The sequence below is a fragment of the Numenius arquata genome, chromosome 10, assembly GCF_964106895.1.
Source record: "Numenius arquata chromosome 10, bNumArq3.hap1.1, whole genome shotgun sequence".
In the NCBI taxonomy this organism is placed as follows: Eukaryota; Metazoa; Chordata; class Aves; order Charadriiformes; family Scolopacidae; genus Numenius; species Numenius arquata.
This window is the reverse complement of record NC_133585.1, coordinates 47,439,701-47,462,889: the sequence shown is the minus strand read 5'-3', so window position 1 is coordinate 47,462,889 and position 23,189 is coordinate 47,439,701. Positions and strand designations below refer to the sequence as shown.

Here is a 23,189-nt window from a genome sequence, read left to right as displayed (position 1 = left end):
TTTGGACTAAGATTTTGATACCAACAAGGCTCATGGCATTTGCCCCAAAAGTCCTGGGATTTTAGCTCAATCTATTCTGGAAAGGGAGCCAGAAAGAAAAAGTCAGATTCTTATTACCTTGACATACCTAAGCTTTCCTTCAGCCACTCATTGTTCTATGGTCAGATTTTGAGGTCTTCACACAGAGAAATATCTGTAATATTTCCTATTAAAGATGTGTTGTGCAAAAATAAAATTCAGTTGAGATTTGAAAGAATTCCTTCCGATGTGCCCAACCACTTTGGCCACATCTTTCTCCAGTCTTACATTTTCAAATAATAGCTAGCAAGGTTTTGCTTTCAGAAAATGTTTTTCTATGGTTCTTTGTGAAAGCTGGTAAACCCTTTTGTGTCAAATCCCAAAAACTAATTAAATCTGATTTTCATTAGCTGGGATAAGCAGCATAAAAGAATCATGCCTTAGAACCAGGAAAATTAATTATATCTTAATAATTTGATCTTCATATTTCTCTTGTTACTTTTTCTCACAGGAACACAGTTAGGAAAACTAAACTGCCAATATAATAGGTCCCCAAATATTGGGTTTAGGCTAATAGTGCATTAAACATGATGCACTATTAGGTAATATCCACGCACAAAAGAGGCAGACAGTAGTTAAATGCAGATAACTTTGCCCTCAATAACCTCCTTAATAAGGGGGTAAATTACTTTGTTGTTGTTCTCTGGGGATAACCGCAAGACGAAATTTAATAGGTTTTTTTTTCTTCCATGTCAAGCCTCGCATACCATTGACTATCAGCTAATCCTGCGAGCTAATGCTGGGCATAATGAGATGAACATTGATCAAGCAGCAAGGAACCACCCAAGCGAGTAGGATTCGACTTTACCTCTGATAAGAATTAAAAATGTACAGATCTTCTGAAAGGGGTCTGTTTCACTCAGAATTGCCTGGTAGCTTACAAGAGCCATCTTTTGTGGCATTTTAGGGTTGGTTTACTAATAGGGTAAAGTATTTCTTCTATAAAAGCTGGAGCCAGAGAAGGCATCAGAAAGGAATTTTGACATTAATTTGTTAGTCATGTCAGCACGACACTGAGAGTAACAAAACCTTTGGAACTCTGTTCATCTATTTTACCCAGAAATCAAATAATAAACCAAACTTCATCAAAAGGGAGAAGATATAATAGAGTAAAAAAATGCAACTTCCTTCCTACCCTGTTTTAATGATGTCAGGTTCTGGTTACTTTCTCAGTATTTGTTTCTAACAAAGTGGAAATATTTACTATTTATGTTTTCAGATTTTGGTTTTGGTGTTTAAATAGTTATTTGAGTGTTTTGGCACCTATATTAACAGAAATTTGTTTGTTTAGTCTTATCCCTAGCTGTTGAAAATGTGATTTTTTTTTTTCACATACATGTTAATACAAAAATAGAGATAGGTATAGTTGATTTGAAAAACAGCCAAAAGCCAAGCTTCTTTTTTTTACCTATATATACACTTCTATACATATTTAAAAAAAAACAAAACAAAACAAAACAAAACAAGAAAAAAGCAAAAGGCATTGAAATAAATAGAGGAGAAAGCCAGTAATAAAAGGTTATAGTTACTATGCAGACAGGATGGAGTAGGAACAAAAGGTAACTAGGTATGGCTTTTAAACTGAAAGTATAATTAGCTTTAGTATTCAGTGACAATTAGTATATTTGACATTGGGGAAGGGAAAAGGCTCTCGTGGGAACTGGGATATGAAGGAAAAAAGTATTGCTATCACAATAGATAGCAAAATTCATTGAGTTTCATGTGGCTAATTTAGGGTGCTAGGTAATCTCTATCCCATCCCTGATCTGTGACTGAACTAAAACTGAAAATAAGGCCAAATAGCAAAAATTTATAATAAAGCTTTCAAACTAGAAAACAGACACCGTGGACTGATGGATTGGTAAGGATGCATTTTTAGTTAAATGGATGGAAAAAAATGGGTTTAAAGAATCATCTAGTATGTTTGGCCTTTTAGTCTGAATTCACTAGTATGCAATGATTTGCAATATTATTTTGAAAGATTTATTAAAGAAAAGAATTATTAGGAGCTTGAAGATAAGTAAAAATTGGGATGAAATAGAAGGTAGGTAGATTGTGCCAATCCAAATAAATATTTTTCCCTTGATAAGATACCGGATCTTCTAGAAAATGGAAAATAAATAGATCTCCCATCTGGAGTTTAGGTACAGAATTTACTATAGAACAGTATCTAATGAGAAATAAAAAAAAGAAAAACAGAGAAGAGTGTATTTAAAGAAACTTTAAGTGGTCTATAATAGACATGTATTGTTCAAATCCCTCCTTCAGCCTGGAGGGAGATTACAAGGAGAGTTTCTTCAGGATTGGTAATATTTCTGCTTATAATAACTCACTTTGCTCTAAGAGAAGGTACACAGGTTTGGAAGCACTGGCAATCAGAAGAACTTGAGCATTAGAATAATAATGTAATAAAACTCAATAGCATGACGGTGAATATTGGATGAAATATTAGATGGAAATCAGCATCTCAGATGCAAGAGGTTCTACAATAGCCTTTCAAATTAAAGAGACAATTAAAATTCTTTATTATCAGTGCCTGGATTATGTTTGCTTTATGATTATGCCATGCCATGGTTTCAGGAACACACAGATGGGCTCCAAGCATAGCTGTCTCAGTCTAACAGGGTCATGAGTGCAACTATAACACCCTGCAAATGCTATCTCAAAACCCATATAAAGCTTGGAGGAACAGAAAGCATTTGCACGGTGCTGAGTTAATGAAAGACAAGGCAACTTTAACACTCTGTGGGTTAGTGTGAAAGCAGCTGAACACCCTTTTTTACCTGAAGCCCGTTCAGGTCTAACAGCAGCTGTGACCAGCAGAGGCACCCAGAGTCCCTGGGGAGATGCTCAGGGGATGCTCACAGCCCAGGTAAGGCTCATTGCATGTAACATTGCCCCAGGACTGTTACACTGCTTCCAGACCCAAGGTGCTGCTGCGCAGTCCAGAAATTCTAGTTCCCCGTAGTTCCAGCCTAGGACTAGGTGGGAAAGCACATGCTTTGATCAAGTATTTCATTTTCACAGATATTCCAAGTCAATGTGTTTGACTTTTTTTTTTAATGCAAGTTAAGCAACACTCCTCAGCGCCTGGAGGCTGATACTAGTGATGCCAGAACTCATTTCTGAAATGCTTTGGACTCTAAACCAAATATAGTCTTGTTCCACTATACCTGCATACTCCTTTTTTGCTGTAGTTTTTCTGATTAAATGTGATTTGATACACTACATCTAGCCCATAAAACTTGTACTATACATCATTAAGGCCAAGTAATGCCGCTGTAACAGCTATGTTTTCATTTCCTGTCTTTCTTATGGTTTTAAGTGAATAAGCTTACTACTGCAATAATAAGAAGGGATAAATATATTTTTTTATTTAAGCAACTTTTAATTTCCTTAGTCTTTCCTTATACTAATTTTCTCCCCAGTTTTCCTCACTCTAGTTGTTCTTTTTCCCCTTCCCAAGAGTATCTACACTTTTTATATTACTCTTTAGCCACTTTCCCAAGTAAACAAGGCTTCTTAATTTTGCTATCTATCTGTTCACTCCCCTCCATCTCCCTGATAATTTGTGAAGCAGATAGGCAGTCATCCATATTTGATAGAAAGGCAAAAGATCCTTAAGTTTATATGTATTTTCTGCAAGCCAGTGCCTGACTAGAGATGCTATGAAAATCAGCTAGTATTATTAGTATTTTCTGCTATCAGTTTATCCATACACGTGGCTTCAGACTAACCTCATATTCTAACATATCCTACTTCATGGTTGGGTCGTGGTTATAGTACATGGAGGACATTGAGTTTCTAGCAGTGCTGTGGTTGTAGTTGCAGAGGGTATGGTTTGAGTTCTTGTCCTAGCACCATGTTGAAGCCAGACAAAGGATTTGAAGCTCATACCGGGGGGGTATAAGAAAAAGGTGGTTCAGAGGGTGGTGGGTTGTGTGGTGGGTAGCTACAGGGAGTACACGAGTTTATAAAAATATTAGTTCTGCAGTTCACCAAATGGGTCCTGTTGCTTATATCTATAATTATACACAGAACTCTGGAGGTAGCCTAAGCAGTAGAGAAGAATGAATGATTTTGCATGTCTTATCTTGCAATTATCATTCTGTCCTTGGTTGTGTATCAAGATAGAATTCTCTGTCAAAAAGAAAGAAAACAGCTATTTGGCTTCTTCTGAGTCTCCTACTCTATTTTGTATTGCAGAAGGTAAAAAAATCTCTCTCTAGTTCTTTCCAAAACAGTTCTAAAAACCCGACTGAAAGTAAACTCACCAAATGTTTTCTGATTTATTCTTTTCTCTTTTTTTTTGGTCGGCTGCTTTCTTCTTGGGCTGTTTAGATACAGTCTAAGTACAAGCCACTGGAGAGTCTGTTCCAAGCTCTCTGCTATGCTTATTCTGCAGAGGTTGATGCAGACCTGTCAAAGGAGCTTCAGCAGAATAATTTTCCATGAGAGATTTAGTTTCATCAAGATGTGGATCAAAATCATGTTGCAATTTATCTCAGCTAAAATATACCCATTTATATCATCTTAAGGCCCTTGGGGAAACAATATTGAAAATATCTTTAGAAAATTACAGGTGGTCTGGACTGTCATTTCCTAATCATGGGAAGCTAATGTTTTTCAAAACTGAGAAGATTTTATGTCAACCAGTTCACATATGTTTCTAGTTGTTCAAAGAGCCCAGTTCTGCTCTTCAGCCTCCCCCGGGCACTTTATGTTCAGATCTTACTTGACAGCCACTTGAGCATTATCTGTGGGCATGTTGCTTCAATCTCTTCCTGACAAGATAGATTTCTATTTTAAGAAAATATATTCTGAGAGACAACTCAGGTAATGGAACTATTTCTGGAAAGAAATTCAACTTCATGTAAGGATGCTTAGCAGAGTGGCAGGGCATGTGTAGAAGGGGTTTCAGGTCAGAACAAAAGTAAGGAAGATTATGGGAAGGGGAATGCTTTGGGTGGAATAAAGGTAGTTCTAAGATGTCAGGGCCATAAGGAATCCTTTTCCCATACCTCTCTTTAAGGGACTATTTTGGATTGTCTCATGTGCAGATCTTTCTCTCACAGCCTGAAAGCTTAGACTTTTAAGTATTTTGTGGTATTTCTCCAAGAAATGAAAGCTTACATTTTAAACCTTATCTTTCTACTCATTTTCTTGATTTTCAAAGGTTTGAGTTTTAGTAGACTTTACATTCATGCATGACTTGTTACTACCAGAGATTCCAGTTAGGGTTTTGATTCTTTATTTCTAAGTGTTATTTCTGATTTTGATAGTTTCCCTCTCTTTAGCTATTCTGGCTATGCCCTCGCTCCCTCTAAAAAACATCCATGCATTAAGTTCTCTTTAACCTTTCTCACATCACCTGCTTATTTTGTCAAGCTCTTGCTTTAAACATTTGCTCTTTCCAATAGTCCTCACCTTTCCTTGGTGCTTCTTCACTTTTTCTAGTCCTTTAATAACATCACAAAAACTCTTCAATGACATTTTATTTCTTAGTTTTCCTCCTTAGCAACTAATATTTTTTATGTTCTCAGAAGACATCCTTTATTTCCGCATGTGGGGAAATTGTTTTTCTGTTTTATCATCTATGTCAAATAACATGAAAATATTCAGTTGTTTCAAGTGTCACTATGATACTGCAGACCCACTGAACTGAAAACAGTGGCATATACAGGGCAATTAGAACTCAGATTTGAACCCAGTGAGGTGATTTCTGGGTTAATGAGAGTTTCAGGAATTATAATAAGGGCATGCTGACACATGCCAAAGTCAGTGACATGCAGAGCATGGACATAACATGAAATGTTATACTGAATATCACTCCACTGTTCTAATTTAAGTCAAGAAGTTTCCTCTTTATTTAAGTTTATTGTCCATGAGTTGGAAAATTGGGTATTGGAAAAAAAGTCATGTTGATATTTACTGGTTTAGGCCATTACCTATTGCATAAAACATTCATTTAACTTTCTCTTACATAGGACTTGTGCTGTGAAGTTGCAAAATAGAGAGCCAAATTGTGTCCTTAAAGTTTAGGTTCCCACACAAATCAAAGAAAGCTTAACATGAACATAGGAGAATTTTGCTTCTTGATAAAGGATAGTTGATGATCAGTGAACATATTAGGGATTCATGAGGCCTGCACATTTAACTTTCCATTTCAATAAAAAAAATATATTTCATCTTGAACATACAATCTTTTTGGTTAAAAACATCCAAATACAACAAGCTTCAGGAAAAAAAAACTATTCTAGCACTGATTCATATGTAACTCGCAGAGGTGCACATTTTGATATGTGTAAATTCATGTAAATACAATACATGTAAATTTATCAAAAAGAGATTTTTAGTAACATATGTATGTTAAAAAGTGCTTGTATAATCTGTAAATATTATGAGACTGAAATGAGTGAATAGTAATTTTATTTTCATAGCATTCCCTCTGTGATGTCAAATGTAGCTAATCAAGAATCCTCCGTTTGAATAGTTTCCAGTATCTTAAAAAAGGACTTCCAGGTTTTTTGTCATCATGATCATAATAGGCCCTGGTTATTCTTTATGGATATTACTGCAGTTTGCAGCCTGACTTCCAAAATACGGACTGAATGAAAACCCCAATTGTATATTGCACCATCAGCATTCAGTGGACTCCTTTAAGGACTCTTGGTCTCACTGAAGGACTCCTGAAATCAGTTTCCTTAAGCATTAGGGCAGCCAGCTGTTCTTTTCCTAATAATAGAAATGGAAACACTATATATTTAAAATTGTTTGAGGTTTACAGAAAACAACATTTTCAAAATTATATTTTTTAAAAATTCTGAATTCTAATTTGGAACAAAATTGTTTCACTTGTGGAAGGGGAAGACCCTGCGTTCTGTGGGGTTTTGGGTTTGGGAGTGCTCGTTTATAAGGAAGTAGGATGAGGGAGAGAAAGAGGCTTGTGTCATCCATTTGCCTTCCCTTCTCCTCTTTGTTTATCTTACCTCTCTGCAGTACCAATCTGCCACAACTCTTTACCGATAGGCAGAAAGATCGATGTCACAATTATTTTAATCTATACAATTCTACAAACAGGTTACCAAGTCAATGTGTAGATTTTCCATTGGTTTTATATTTGCAAAACTTTTTTTTTAATAACAGGATTCCTATGCTAACTGAAAAAAGCCACAACAACGTATGTTGGCAAGACCATCATATATAAAAGGTAAATACTTGGAAGTATTGAAGTATTTCTTGAACCCCAGGTGTAAAGATGCCAGTAAAGGGGAAATGAGTACCTGCTTTACATGTGCGATCTCTAGTTGACAGCATAATTTTTAATCCCCTGTTTTGAATACAAATTCCAAATTGGTAGAGGTTTATTTCAGTCTTTTTACTAAGTAGTATTGGTTGGATCTACTGCTTAAATAGACATGAAACAAATAAATTATTCACATTTGCACAAGGGAATCTTCTATTTCCTTCTATTTTAAGAAATACCTTCTGCTAGCCAACAGAGCAAAATTAACATAGATAAATTACATCTCATGTGAGTTTGAGGGACATAAACGAGGTAAATCTAAAATATTTCTTAAAACCCAAAATGAAACCTTTTGGTTTATTTTTTAAATTATTTTTTTCCTTAACGCAATCTAGGTCAGCTTATAAACAGAAAATACCAAATGAAAAATAAATGTTTCTCCTCCATTTCTGATGAGAAATATTTTAATACCTTCAAAGGAACATATTGAAGATATTTGAAAAGTTTCCTCTTTTAGCAATAATTCTTTAATGAATTCAACTCAAACTCATATAGCTTTGATCCTCAGAAATTTATCTTTCTTCACAAATTAACCATTGATAATTAAGAAGAAAAAAAGCCCTTCTCTGCTCTGGATACATTTGTCTGCATCACATATAGCAAATTTACCAATTATATTATTTTAAAAACTCTTTTTAAAGGCCTCTTTGTCTTTCCTACAGTGTTGTATTTTCTGTCTAGTAATAGCAGTAGTTACCTTCTCCATCACAGCTGTTTGTTGTTTGGGAAAGAAAAATTAAATTATATGAATAGGATTCACTCATAATAAATGCCACTGTGACAGCCCATCACTAAATCTGAAAGGAAAGCAAGTTCTTGATATGCTATTGTAATAATGCACTTTTCCTTGGAGGGATGAGTGTTACAATGTGGAGTGTTACAATAAGTTTATAGATGAGATTAAAGCTTTCACAAATATTACAAAGAAAAAATATTCTAAAGCAGCTGCATATCAAACATAATTTATCTCAAAACATTGAGGAAATACTCTCTCTATATTTATAGACTTTTGCATTTCCAGTAACATGCTGCAGATTGCACAGCTAAGTAATTTTTCAGATGTAGATCATCTGAATAATAATAATAATGAGTAAACTAGTAACTGCAAAACAGATTAGGCATTCAATTTTACTAATAGATGAGTGTTTTTTAAAAACTGCTCTGCTGATCATCATCATTCATTGACATTTCTACCATATTATTTGATTTCAGGAAACTACTAAAAAAATAATCTATTGTCTGAAAAAGAAATTTCTTCTCCACAGTTTGTAGGAAGCTGATATTTACAACTTCTTCTCAAGTTCAGAAATTAATTGCCCAATTGTCTTCATTTTAGAAAAACTGGAAGTCACTTTTGTTAATGTAGTTCATGAAAAATAGCAATAAAACAAAACAACTCTGAGCTATACAGTGTCATGTATTTTGGAAAAAAAAAAAAGTTTATTCTTCAAACAAAATCATAGTTTCTTGAAAGGTATTCCTAAACAGATTTTTATTGTCCACCTGCTGAAAATTTCAGTGAGGTCTGAGGTCTGAGAGTGGTTTTGATGTTATGAAACCAGAAATATTTGTGACTTTGCTAATAACCATCAATTCAATGCAATAAATGTAGTTAAGAGCATTTTTGTCTTCATGATTATGAAACAGCAGATGAAACCACTGAGAATTGGTTATATTCCTGGAAAGTAGGTTATAAATCACAAAAATATGCTGCTACAAAATGTGGAATGGAAGTATCTAATAATTTAACATTTATGCAATTCATTTGCCTTTTAAATTCAAGGTAAAACCTCATTAAGGCAACATAGTACTTTCAAAAACCTAATTTCTTAACCTTATAGTCTATATGGTTTCTAAAAGGTTTTGGAAGCTGTTTTTCTGCTTTATTATATACACCAGAAGTTCACAAATCGCCACCTGAAAAACACTGATGTACATGATTAAATAATTCATGATATTTAGATTATTTCCTGGTACAAAGAACTGCAGAACCTTCTCTCAACTTCTCCCTACAGATTGTAAAAAAAAAAAAAAAAAAAAAAATAAATAAATAAAGAAAATAGTTTAGCACTAACAGAAATATAGATTTTTCTACTGTTCCTATCTATATGCCTCCCGTGTATGCTTTTTTTATATAGATAGCTACAAATACTGTTTTCCTCTAGCTGGATACCTGCTTTTAATAGTTTTATTTTGCATTGCCAAATAATTGCTGTTTTGTTTTGGTTTTTTTTTTTTTCCCTGTTGAGTGTCAGTGATATGTAACAAACAGAAATATTTCACAGACACCATCTCAGTGGCTTATTTTGCATGCAAATGTGGCATTTTGGTTTCAAAATGATAATCCATCACTATTCTGTACACTTACAAAATTCAATAGTTGAAATACACTGAAATTCTCTTGCTCCATTGCTTGATAGATCTTTCATTTGGCTTTTCTGTAGCAAATTCTTTGTCAAACTATTCTTTCCTTTATTCATCTAGTACTTCATTATATTTTTGGATGGATGTGACCTAACACTTAAAATACAATTTATTGAAGAGGGAAATACAATGTTTTCTTCAAGCTACTCATTCTAGACATTTCTGTCATTAATATATTTCATCTTACAAAAAGCCTTTGTTCAGGTAAAGTGGAACTGTGTTCTGTCATTATATTATTGGGATATAAATGGATTAAAAGATCTCTTTTACTCTTGATGGGTGCTATGCAGTAAGTCTACAGCTGCACACAACCAGAACCCAAATTTTTGTTTCCTAGTTCAATGCAGTTTTCATCCGATAATCTTACCTGTTCAGTGTGTGAGCATGACTGCTATGAAATCCTTGCATTAGTACTTCCCTTTCAAGCGAAACCTGTACAGTACTGAGAGATAACATAGCTAGGCAAGTATCATAGTTCTGCGTGTGGGTTGATGGAGGATTATAGAGAGAAATGGAAAGATTGACAGGAGTAGAATGACAATAGCTGCATTGGGGTAGGATGCCCCAAAGGATCAGGGGACAGGATGGGGTGAAATCCAGTTGGTGGCCGGTCACCAGTGGTGTCCCTCAGGGCTCAGTTTTGGGGCCAGTCTAGTTTAATATCTTTATTGATGATCTGGATAAGGGTATTGAGTGCACCCTCAGTAAGTTTGCAGATGACACCAAACTAGGTGGGAGTGTTGATCTGCTTGAGGGTCAGAAGGCTCTACAGAGGGACCTGGACAGGTTGGATCAATGGGCCAAGGCCAATGGGATGAGGTTTAATAAGGCCAAGTGCCAGGTCCTGCATTTCGGTCACAACAACCACAGGCAACGCTACAGGCTTGGGGAAGAGTGGCTGGAAAGCTGCCCAGCCGAAAAAGACCTGGGGGTGTTGGTGGACAGCTGGCTTAACATGAGCCAGCAGTGTGCCCAGGTGGCCAAGAAGGCCAATGGCATCCTGGTCTGTATCAGGAATAGCGTGGCCAGCAGGAGTAGGGAAGTGATCGTGCCTCTGTACTCGGCCCTGGTGAGGCCTCACCTCGAGGGCTGTGTTCAGTGCTGGGCCCCTCACTACAGGAAGGACCTTGAGCTGCTGGAGCGTGTCCAGAGGAGAGCCACCAAGCTGGTGAGGGGTCTAGAGAACAAGTCATATGAGGAGAGGCTGAGGGAACTGGGCATGTTTAGTTTGGAGAAGAGGAGGCTGAGAGGAGACTTCATTGCCCTCTACAACTACCTGAAAGGAGGTTGTAGAGAGGTGGGTGTTGGCCTCTTCTCCCAAGAGAATAATGGCAGGACCAGAGGAAATGGTCTGAAGTTGTGGCAGGGGAGGTTTATATTAGATATTAGGAAGAATTACTTTACTGAGAGAGTGGTCAGGCACTGGAACAGCCTGCCCAGGGAGGTGGTAGAGTCGCCATCCCTGGAGGTATTTAAGGAACGTGTAGACATGGCACTTCAGGGCATGCTCTAGTGCCCAAGACTGTTGGTTTGTGTCTGTTTGTTTGTGTCTGTTTGGGGTTTTTTGTTGTCTTTTGATGGGCTTGGTTTTTGGGTTTTTTTTTGTGTGTGGTTGGAATCAATGATCGAAAGGCCCCTTCCAACCATGAAGATTCTGTGATTCTGTGATGCCAAGACCCGGGGATAAGCATCTTAACCCTGTTATTACAGGGTTAAAGAGCATAATGGGTATTATGCAGAACAGAAAAATAGCATGCAAAAAACCAGAATAATAGAGACATTACAGATTTTGTTTTCGTCTGTTCTTCGTACATGATGCTGCTACAGATATCCGAAATACAAATGAGCCTATGAAGGCTAAGTCATTCTCATCAGTTTTACATCATTGTTTAAAACTTTTTAAGTGTTTTGTTTTATTTTTATTTAGATGAATGTTTGTCTTGGGTCACCAAGTAGACTTTAGTTATTAACCTGTTGTTACAGAAGCACGCCCAGAGAAGTGTGGAATCTTATGTACCTATATTTCAGTATTAGTACAGTCAAGTAAATTGGGTACTAATGCTGGAAGGCATCACCAAGCAGACGAGCTTAGAGCAGTATATGCTTAAATGCTGACTTAAATAGAGATAAACACATACTTATTTTTTCTTTCTGTGGGCTGTAGACAATAGTGAAAGAATCACACCTATATCTAATTTTTACTTCTTCACTTTTCAAAATACACTTGTATCTATATGTGGATTTGGGGGCTGGATGTTTTTTTGGTGGTTTGATTCAGTGGATTTTTTTCTCAGTGGTTGTTTTTGTCTTTCAGACTTGAATCTCCTACTAGATCTTTGGTGATGGAAGCACCCAGGGGAGTACAAGTCAATGCAGCTGCAGGAGACTTAAAGGCTACCTGTAGGAAAGAACTGCACTTACAGTCCACAGAAGGGGAGGTAAGTTCAACCAGTAGAGGAATGTTCTACAGCTCTGCCTAGCTTAACGCAAACAGTGTGAGGACAGTTTATTCAGCAGCAAGGTAAACATCACAAGAAGTGTTCTGCATTTGCCTATGTTAAAGTAATTTTGGTTTAGCTCGTGCAATTATTAATACTTATTTGCTTTTTGCAAATATTTGAATCACTAAGATTCGTTCACAATGAAAAAAATTTAGTTAAATTAATATAGATAAGAATTATTTTTAATCTAGGAGTCAAGGAAAAAGCTACCCAGTCCTTCAGCATAGTCCTGGGACAGAGACAGTTAAGTGACAGTGGTAAAAAATTACATTGGATGAATCTGACAAACTAAGAGAGACAAATTTGGATTAATTTGGACTAATACCTCATTAAACCACGATGAAGAGGTTTAGCAAGTTTGCTCTACACATGATTTATTTCCTTGAACTGTTACTATCTCTGTAAGAGAGACACAGTACTTCAATGGTACATTCACTGTATTGTTTCATCAGTGCTTTGTTTCAGTGATCAACTTGTAAAAAGATTTTGGTATAGATTCTTCATGTGTAAACCTGTGCGAACAAATGAAAACAACGTTAAATTGGGTCACTGGTTTGGTTGCAATCCATGTATTGCAGAAATGCTTGAAAGATTACAGGTACGAGAGTCCTTTCATCTTCAATCTTTAAAATGATGTAACATTAAAAAAAAAAAACTTGTGCAAGAGTATCAAAGGCTCTCAGATTCCTATTAGGTATTTCAGAGAAATTGATAGATTTTCAAATTGTTCTCAGTGGGACTTGCCACGTTACAGCATTTTTGGAAAACTGGTTGTTTAATGTAAATATACATTTAGAAATGGAGCTCTTTAGAAATTTTTTGTGTTTGTATTTTGTATTTTCTACCAAATGTTCCCAGATAATTTACAAACTGTCCAAATAAGCAACAACAAACACCACCAGCATTCACATCTGTGATAGATAATCCCCTGCAATGCACACTCTTTGCATTACAATGCAGACAGGAACATTTTTGGCCAATATACTGCATCAAAGGCCTACTTTGATAACACTTTTCTATTGATGCAAGTATCTGTCCTGCATAATTAAAGCACAATATTTTCCTAATTCAGAATCTCAATTATTTATATACCACATGTCCCATCTTACTTCTGGTTTTCTCCAAAAGCCAACTCTTCCCACAACTCTTCATCTTTACTTACCACCTCTCCAAATATGAAGTCTTTGTTACTGTTTCCTAAAGTTGCCAAGGTAGCAGTAAGAACAGTCTAGTCCTCCTTTAATAGTAAATATCGAGTAAATATTGTCCTCCCTCACCCTTGTGCTTTCTGTGAGTATTTTTATTGCAGCGGTTAGAGCTTCCTGGAACCTTTCCTGCTTCTCCTCTATAAATCCATACCTGGCCCGACCTACTATGTTTCCTACGTTTATTAACATAAATTTTTCACTTAGAATGTGTTTCTTTGTTCTTTCCCTTCATGATATTACCAGAGGGGAAAAGTAATACTCAAATGAAAACGAAAAAGCAAAAAACCAATAACAAAACAACAGAAAGACTGTTACCTTTCCTCCAACCCCCATGACTCCTGAAGCAATGATTGTAGCTATAATGTCTTGGTTTAGTATCCTGCATCTCTGTGATGCTTTGTACAAATATTTCATCTGTGGATTCATCAAGCTTTTTCACCTATATCAACACTGTGAGTTTATTGTGTGACTTCTAGTTTTTCTTAAGTATTTACTACAACTTATTGAAAAGGTAGTTTTGGAAAAAACGTCCTATGACCTCAGTTGGACTTCGAAAATGGGAACCCAAGAAAAGTTATAATGACTACATAAAGAATAATTCAAAATTGGAATTCAATTTTGTATTAAATGCTTTGTAGGAAAAATAATGCCAGTGTAAAGCAGATTTTGCTGAACTTCATATTAAAAATAATTACATTTCTTGACATGGTAATATTTTGCACCTGTGATTTCCCAAGTAGATGTTATATTGATAGTTATCAGAAAACAGGAGACCAACCTTTCCCCACACTTTCCCAAGGAGCTGTTCTGTAAACATACAACCAACAAAGTGTCTAATTATCTCCTGAATACTTACAATTCCAGTAAGATCTGTAAAGAGCTGTACCTTAAAACCACAGAGAAATTCCGTCCTGTGGTCTGACCGATGCCTTTACAGTCCACCATTTTATCTCTTACACTGGAACAGGTGGGAGGAAAATGCAGAAACACTTTGGAAGGCATATGCTGAGCTTCCACAGCATCACTGGTTGTGCAAAGTTACCACATTAGGGCCATTAGGGAACTGGTGGACTGATTACAACCTGGTGTGAGGAACCAGGGTAAACATCTGATGGATAAAATATCTACATAACAAAATATTGATTGGTGTCCTTGCTTGCAGCCCAACAGCTACACCACAGATTAGCAGACAGTGGGGAAAAAAAGTATAAAGGGTTTATCATTACTCATTTGTAATAAAACACATTCTAAAACAAAACAAAGTTTCTATGACAAAAAGAATCTTCATTTTAGCCTACAAATGAATGCTTTATCTGTCAGGATTCTTTCTCGAATGAAAGAATGTTGTCTTTGTGAATTGGATCTGTGAACCATTTTTGTGATAAGACAGTACTTCTACTAGAAAAAAATACAAGGTTTTTTGTATTATTATCACACTGGTTAAGCAAATTTAACTTTTTAATATTCGTAAGTTTATTCAAAAAAATCATCAAAGACATCTGAATTAACATTTTCCTTCTATAGCCTAATTATTGCCCTATTATACCAGAAAATAGCTATGTGACATCTAGAATCAACCAGCTATAACCACGAAGCAGAACATTATGAATTTACTGTGAATTAATCTATGAAACATATATTTTCCATTTATTTAAGAATAACTTTAGAATATTTTTTAAGAACATAAATGTGTTTATGAAATACTTTTCGTCTAGTGTTATTTCTCGTGCAGTATAATCTCTAGCTTCCCACATCATAAACTGAAAGCCTTTGTAAGCATTCTGAATTCTGCTGTTTGATACATTTTCTTTTTATTTACTGCAGTATTATAATAATCCTTTTAGCCCTACTATGCATTATAGAGCATGATCCCAGATTGAATACTGGGGGCTGTAATTTAGACTCAGATTCTGCTGCCCTTTATAAAGCTCTTGATCTGCACCCTTGTGAGCTGAGGCATCAGCAGAATCCTTTGATTCAATTATAGCTTGGCATTTAATTGTACACTATGTATTATTCTATAAATAAACCATAACCAATGGTTTAAAGCAGCAATCATTTACAAGAAAAATGAAATGTGGAGCTCCAGGCTCTAGCTGAATCTATTGGTTCACATAAGAAGAAAAAGAACATTTTTGTCTGGAAGTTCAGCACAATGACTCTTAGTTGACTACTGATTCTTTCACATATAAACACAACACAAAGGTACAGATCAATTTTTAATTCTGTTGATACCAGATTTTGCTGGGCATAAAAATATGTTAGAATTGAACCTGAAACAGATTATCATATAATGATAAAAGGCTTAAAGGATTATTTGATGTTGTCCACTCATTGGTCTAACAACTAATTTTAATGGTTTTGACAATATATCACCCTTTGAAGGAGAAGGCTGCTAACTAGCCTCAGCTTTTATGAGACTTCTGCAGCTGTTATGTATTTTTGCAAGCAGCTTCCATGTAAGCTAGGCGCTGCGCTTGCCTTGCATCCCATTGACTATCAAAGACCAAGTATGTAAAAGGAGGCTTCTCATTTTTACAAACGTATGCATATTAGTCACCCTGTCTGTGACCTTTTTCCTATTTACTTCTTTATGCCCCTGCATTTTCTAGTTAAATTACACTCCTTCATAGCATCATTTGTAAACTATATTTGGTTGTTTCTGGCATAATGAGGCTGATCCCTTGGTGAAGCTTATAGCTGTCACATTAAAAATGAGCAATACTCTTCAACAGACAAAGTTTACTCAAAATCAGTGTAGCAGACAAGAGGCCAAGTTTATATTTACCATTTTAGCAAAACAGAGTTCATGAAGCATACACCCGAGATTATTTTGTAGAGTTTAACAAATGCATATAGTACTAACATTTGATATATAATCCTATCCAGTTCTCTCTCTAAATCCAAAAGATGCATTTAAAACAGAGATTAATTTAATAAAACTGGAGGAATCATCACTTGTAAGCCCAACCAACAGTACCATTATAAAGCTTTGGGTTTTTGTTTTTTGTGGGTTTTTTTTGGGGGGTGTGTGTGTATGTATAGATGGTTTTTATATTCTGAAGGAGATATAAAAGAAGATTTTTAAAATTATCTAAATACACTGAAATGGAATTACCTTGTTCTTCAAGCTGCTTGCCATGACTGCAGAGGAATGGCTGATCAAAGACAACATTTCCTAGATTAGTTCACTTCAGCCAAATTGTGTTTGTCTGAGATTGAATGTTTGCAAAAAAAAATTTAAATGTTCAATGTGTATAAAGTGAGTTCAATAAAACATAATCAATGGCAGGCTGTAGAGCTCAAAGATCCAGTTTATTCACCAAAAATTGTCTAAAAATTCCATGCTGCATTTTGTTTTCAAAGCCCTTTTTCATGGTATTAACCAGTTGACTTGTCACTGTTGACTGGGAGGAAAGACATTAGTGGAAGTAAAGGGAAATATTTCTGCATTTTTTTAATTATTGGTTTCAAAAATTCTATTAAGATGCTTTGACAGATATTTAAAATTATTTAATGCCATGTTATTTTTAAACAACAACTTTCATTTTTGGCTTAAAATGGTTCTTATTGTGTAAGTTAATTTACAATGAAAAGCACTTTTATGTAGAAACTACAACCAAAATATATTGTTCTCAAACTACAAAAGCAAAGTGTTTTAACTGATATTACCCATCTTTGAACTGTTTGTTCATGGACAAATTTTGCAGACTGACACCATAAGCCATTTTATTAGAGAGAAAAGAAAAAGACGTGACAATGAATAATTTATTATATAAATAAAACATTTTTCTATTAATATCACATTTTAATCTATTTCTGATTTGAATGGTAATTAATTAATAAGTTTTTGTACTCGGAACACTAAGCACAAATATTCCGAATACATTTCCCTTTCTGGGTTGGGTACATAGAACCACAAAGAAGTCACATCTGTCCCCTGATTGAATGAATTTGCAAAGACATGTAATATTACGTAGAATTTGATTCTGGGAATTCTTGTGTGCAAGACTACCATTGGCACTCCATAAACACTGGAGCTTATAAACTTCTACTGGTCAACGTTCACAGCAACCCAATTTCATCATCTCGGAATATGATTTCCTTAATAGAAGGAATAAATACATCAGAGTCTTTTTGCTTCAGTAGCTACCTGTATAAACTGCACTGGGGTTATAACTCAGAAGTTACAATATATGCTTGCCTTTAACATGAATTTACAAGAATGTGTACTTAAAATGAAACTTGATTCTCATAAACATCAATTCCATATTGAAGAGTCAAAACATAAATTCTTCCTTTGAAGCAGGAACTGTACACTTCACTCGTGTACGATGTTAAATATAACGTATATATACATATGTTCATTTTCCAATCACTTTCAGTTGTCAATAGTTCCAGGCATAGGATGGAGGTGGGAATGGGAGCAATGATAGCAAAAGAATAACCTTGCCAGGGTGGCTCTGTCCAGGTGTATCTGGTATAATCTTTAGAAAGAGAACATTCACCACACCAGACCTAAAAGTCTCATTTGTTTTGTGGTCAATTCAACCTACTGCTGTAGAGAATGCATTTTCAATATACAGGTTGTACTAGATCTTTCAATCTAATTGTTCTTCAATACTATTTATCATTATAAAAGATATGGTTGCCAGCATGTGTTGAGATTTTACAGTAGATATGCTATCAAATTAATATTTTAATTTTCCATTATGATTTCTTTTTTTTTCTCGGAACTGTCTTTCAGATTTAATGAAAGGTAGTTTATGTGAATGGTTTTAAAATAAATGTCAAAAACACAAACAAGTGTTTGAATAAATAGCCCAGGTCAACTAAAGTACTGCAATTTATGCTATAGTTCATCTTCATACCAGCATATGAAAATAATATAGTTGAGTCTAGTAATGGATCTGTATAATCCTATTTGTATGCTTCTTATATGGAAAACAGCAAAAAAACCTAGAAAAAAATCTTGCATTTTTATAATTCAGATTAATTCTGAAGAGCCTAAGGGAACCTAAAAGGTTTATTTAGTGTGGTGTCATTACACTGTCTGTGCATACTGATTAATGAATGCCAACCTTTCACCTTTCCTTCTTTTCTTCCACATTTCCTCCAGTTACCTACTGGAGAAATTGCCATTTCTTACCTACACTAGCCCTGAAATATGCCTTTGCAGTTCTGTAGAATTATCTGTCTAATCAAACTGTACATGAATACAGAAAATTCTTCAATATTTATAAATCCTCTTTCACTTGGCTTTATCAACTTTGCCTATCATCTCCTCTCTTGAGGGGACTTAGTCAAGGGGCCAGGGAGAACTTTTATACATGGCAGGTTCATATCTCTGTATGAAACGACTTGTAGGAATATTTGATTTTTTGCCTCATGACTGTCTCTTGCCCACTGAAAGTTCTCTCCTTCAATTTAGTTCTTTGGCTTGCAGGTAATCTGTATTTATTTGGCTTGCCTTCCCCTCCTTTCCCCATCTGTTCAGATTAACACCACTGTTTGATGAGCGGGTGAATTGCAAATCTCTGTTAGCAAAAAATGTACATGAAAGAGTACATTTTTTCCACTCCTATCACCCACCCTGCAGGCTGATTCAGTTTCCTAGTTTAATTAGACAGAAATCAGGTCTACTTTTAAATATTATAGGGCTAATATATCTTTTTTTTCGGCATTAAGGTGCATAAGACAAAGCAGTGATCCGGGATTTCTAAACCTGAGGTATTTAGAGGGAATGATGCTGCTCGATGCTCTGCTCTCTGATGTGAAATTGCATTTCTCTGAGTAGGGGCTGCCTTTTCCATTTTGTAGTCTCTCAGTCTCCTCCAATATTTCACGAACAGATAAAAGTTTTTTGTTTTTGTCCTGGCCTATTTATCTGCTGAGGTGTGAGACTCCCAGAAAGAGATGCATATGAAGGATTAAATGGTTTATCTCACACTTTTCACAGCACAAAAGATTAGAGAAAGGCAGTGTATACAGGCACTTCCATTAACTACTGTCATCTAGCAACAGTGTTCCCTGAGAAGATAATACTTTTCAGATTTTTGTCTTGCCACTTCTTCCCTTCTCTTTAAACACCTCATAACAGCAGGCATAAAATGGTAAGTAGTTTAAGTTTTACTGATGTTGGAGAACTTTTTGGCCATTAATTTCATCTTTTAGCAGAAGATAGGAGCAGAGAGGATAGATCCTCAAACTTGGACTATGTTCCTCCAAAATTCTTTACGTATGGGCCTATTATGATGATATATTTGGACCCCGGCTTGACTAATAGATAACAATGCTGCATCTTTAAATTTAGTCTTTAATTTATAAACTTGACAACATATGTATAGAGTAGATTTTAATGCTGGCTTTAAGCCATATTTATTAATCCCCTTCATTTCAGGCACCCCCAGGGATTAGCTATAGGAGTCTGTTTAAATTGCATGGTTTTCCCATCTTTCTACAAATGCATAGAGCTTGTTAGACTCACCGCAGCAGATACACCCTCACAAGAAGCCACATCAGGTTTTCTCAGACTCTGTACCTCAATATCCACATTGCTCACCACACGTTCCGGGATGCGTGGTGGGACAGGACCCGATAGCTACCACTCAAGATTATGACACCAGAAAAAAACTGGACTGGTCTACATCACAGTGTGAAGTTTGTAAGCACCAGTGGAAAAGCATGCACAGCTATGCTTAAAAGATCATTTAATTTAATGAGCAAGATAACTGAGCTACATTGTGTTGTAATGCACACTGGAGTAAGGTCCACTGGGTTAAAGCCTTAGAGTAGTACACTACAGGACATCTGCAATGAGGGTCGCAGAAATGTAGCTGTCCTCATGTAAACAAACACATAAAAAGGAAAAAAGATAACAAAGTTCAAGAGATTTCAATCTAGCCTGACACACATCCTCTCTGATTTTTTTTCCGAGTTAATTCTTGTTTGAATCAAGAAATTTCTTTTAGAAGCCATTTACAGATTTCCTGTGATCCTTCCCCATCTCCACTGCACTCTGTTAAAATGGCCAGTCACAGTCTCTGTCAAAAGTACAAATAGCTAATCTTGTATTGTTGTTTGGATTTTTTTACATGTATGTCTTCTACATTAAAGTACCTTTTATAATTACATATATAATATTCTAATATCTCCTGCTTCCATTTTTTTTTAAACAAAAGCATAGGGATAGTCTTTTTTTTTTTTTTTTCTTCTTTGATATTCCAAGTATATCAGGTCTTACAGAAAATCAGTATTAAAAGTCTGAAAGGCTGCTCAGATATTTTTTTTTTGAGATCTATTTGTTACAAGTTATCAAGAGCGGCTGATTAAAAGTATATGACATTACTGGCTCCTGTTTAATATCCTGTTCAGTTACTGTTGAAATTGAAAGTATTCTATCACAGTCATGTTCTGACATCAGTACTTGATCTTTCTCTAAGTATAAAACTATGCTGAGCACTATTCAGTGTAAAAGATACACGTATACTTACATAGAGCTTACACTGTTGAATGCTACTGGGTTTTTTTGCCCAACACTATTGATAACTCCACCATTGCTACATTAATAGTGGACTTGTTAACATTTATTCTAGATGTGAGAAGTGAAAGAGTACTTTTTATTACCTGTCACTCCACTGACTGATGATTATGTCCTTTATTTCCTTCCTACATTTTACCAATTCCTAGCTTCTAGTTTGCTATCAAATTCTTTTTCTCCCATCTGTTACTTTGTTTTCTTATTATGTTTGCCATAGTTACTATCACATTTACTCCTAGATGAGCTGAATGTTTTCACTTGTTTAATCTTCTTCTTCAGTTGTAATTCTAGCAGAACATTATTAAATTGTTCTCACCACCATCCACGTTTCTTCCATCTAAATTATTTCTGCAGGGGTTTTGACTCCTGCTTATTTCAGGTCTATGATACTGGACTTTTAAAGTGTGTGCATGTGTATAAATACCTAATTCCTTTGTCATATAAATTCCAGAACAAAGATAATAATTTGCTGCATTTTAGTTTCGTAATCAATTCCTCTATCAGTCAGGATGTGAATTAAAACTGGCACCGTGCCATGCAGTTGTCACCTGTGCCTCTGAGATTCTGTCTTTCTGTCCCTTTTAGTGTAAATTCCCAGCAATGACAGTACCTTACTCTGGAAGCTGGAGAAGTCACAATGCGGGGGGGGTTGTATTGTTTGGGGCTACTTTCAGCCTGTATTTCCTTTGATGATCCCAGTCATTTGCAGTGCTTCTGCTGAGAATGGTAACATGACTGTGCATCGGTCTTTGTATGGAATTTTATCCAATCTTCTCTCCTCAAATTTTTCCCAGCCTGCTCTCCTTCACTTCTCTCCAGCAGGGGATTAGGAGTGCTTCTGCGCTGCTTTTCTGCCATATACTGCTGATTTTATCACAAAATAATACTTGTCTCCTGTAGAAAAAAAAATACATTCCATATCTCCTCAGATGCTTTCCATGTACTGCCGACATTGTGATATAATGGTGTCAATTAGTTTTGTTGATTTTCAATACCTTATAAAAAAGACTAGTAAGTATTTAAGGAATTCACCTTTTCCTAAGTTCTGTACTGTTATCTGCAGGGCTTAAAGCATTTTGATTTGTTACCTCTCTTCTTGAAGTTCATAGTCTGCACACGAGGTAATGACTGATAGTACTTTGGCTCTCATTTACTCCTTCCATAAATAAAAAATAAACTCTAAGCAGCTGGAAACTCCTCTGTGCCAGGGGAAGACACGAGATTTTCCTGCTTTAGTTACCTAATTTCATGTCGTTGTTTTTTCAACACCCTGAAAATGTAACATAAGTGTAAATATTGCATAACTCGATACAGATTCATGAACGTTACTGGTATTTAAAGTCTCATACTGACTTATGTTATTTCCAACGGAAGGAGGTTTAAAAAAAAACTAATATTTTTTTAATCATATTCAGAGTTCAGAAACACATGGGAATATCTTGATGACCTTCTTAATAAGACTTTAACCTGAAATCTTTTCTCCTCTTAATTTAGGTTCAAATAAGCTCTTTATTTTGTGCATATGACTCTGTACCCTTATTTAATTATTCTCTGATGTAGCTGTTGTTAAGCCCCTACAGTTTAGCAACAGTTCAGCACATATTTCCAGCTGCTTACAGAACTCACTGGGGAATGTGCTTCAATATCACTTCACACTTATTAAAATACAAATTCTTCCAGAGCAAGAATATGCTACTGCCATGAATGAATAAATTTTAATCGTTAGATGTAAAAGTGAAAATTCAACCTGCTCAAGAATATTGTCAAAATGTTTTTGTATGACATTGCTTGTATCTGAATAAACATGTTGCGTGAAGTCTTTGTGTATACTGTAGTAATCAGTGTTAATGGGATACAACTGCACATAGTTGAAAAACAAGAAATGTTGACAGCTTTTTTATTTCTAAAAAATCATTATTTCTAATATATATTTCTAATATTGCTAATAATATTTTTAATACTTCTAATAAAATATTTGCTTTTTTTTTTTGTATTTCTAAAAAACTCATGACTGCCTCAAAACACGTCTTTAAAAGATGTCACCATGCTGAAAGAAATTTACTTACTCCTTTTTTTTTTTTTTTCTCATAGATATTTTTAGACGCAGATACAATCCGTCTGGGAAATCTACC

General features: G+C 35.4%; 1 protein-coding gene across 1 annotated transcript in view; it reads left to right on the top strand.

Annotated features, from left to right (window-relative positions):
- Positions 1–23,189, top strand: part of SGCZ (sarcoglycan zeta) — a 284,402-nt gene that overhangs the window by 197,487 nt on the left and 63,726 nt on the right. The window contains exon 7 of the mRNA XM_074155015.1: positions 12,123–12,246. Coding sequence (XP_074011116.1) covers positions 12,123–12,246 — 124 coding nt within the window. The remainder of the gene's footprint in view (positions 1–12,122; positions 12,247–23,189) is intronic.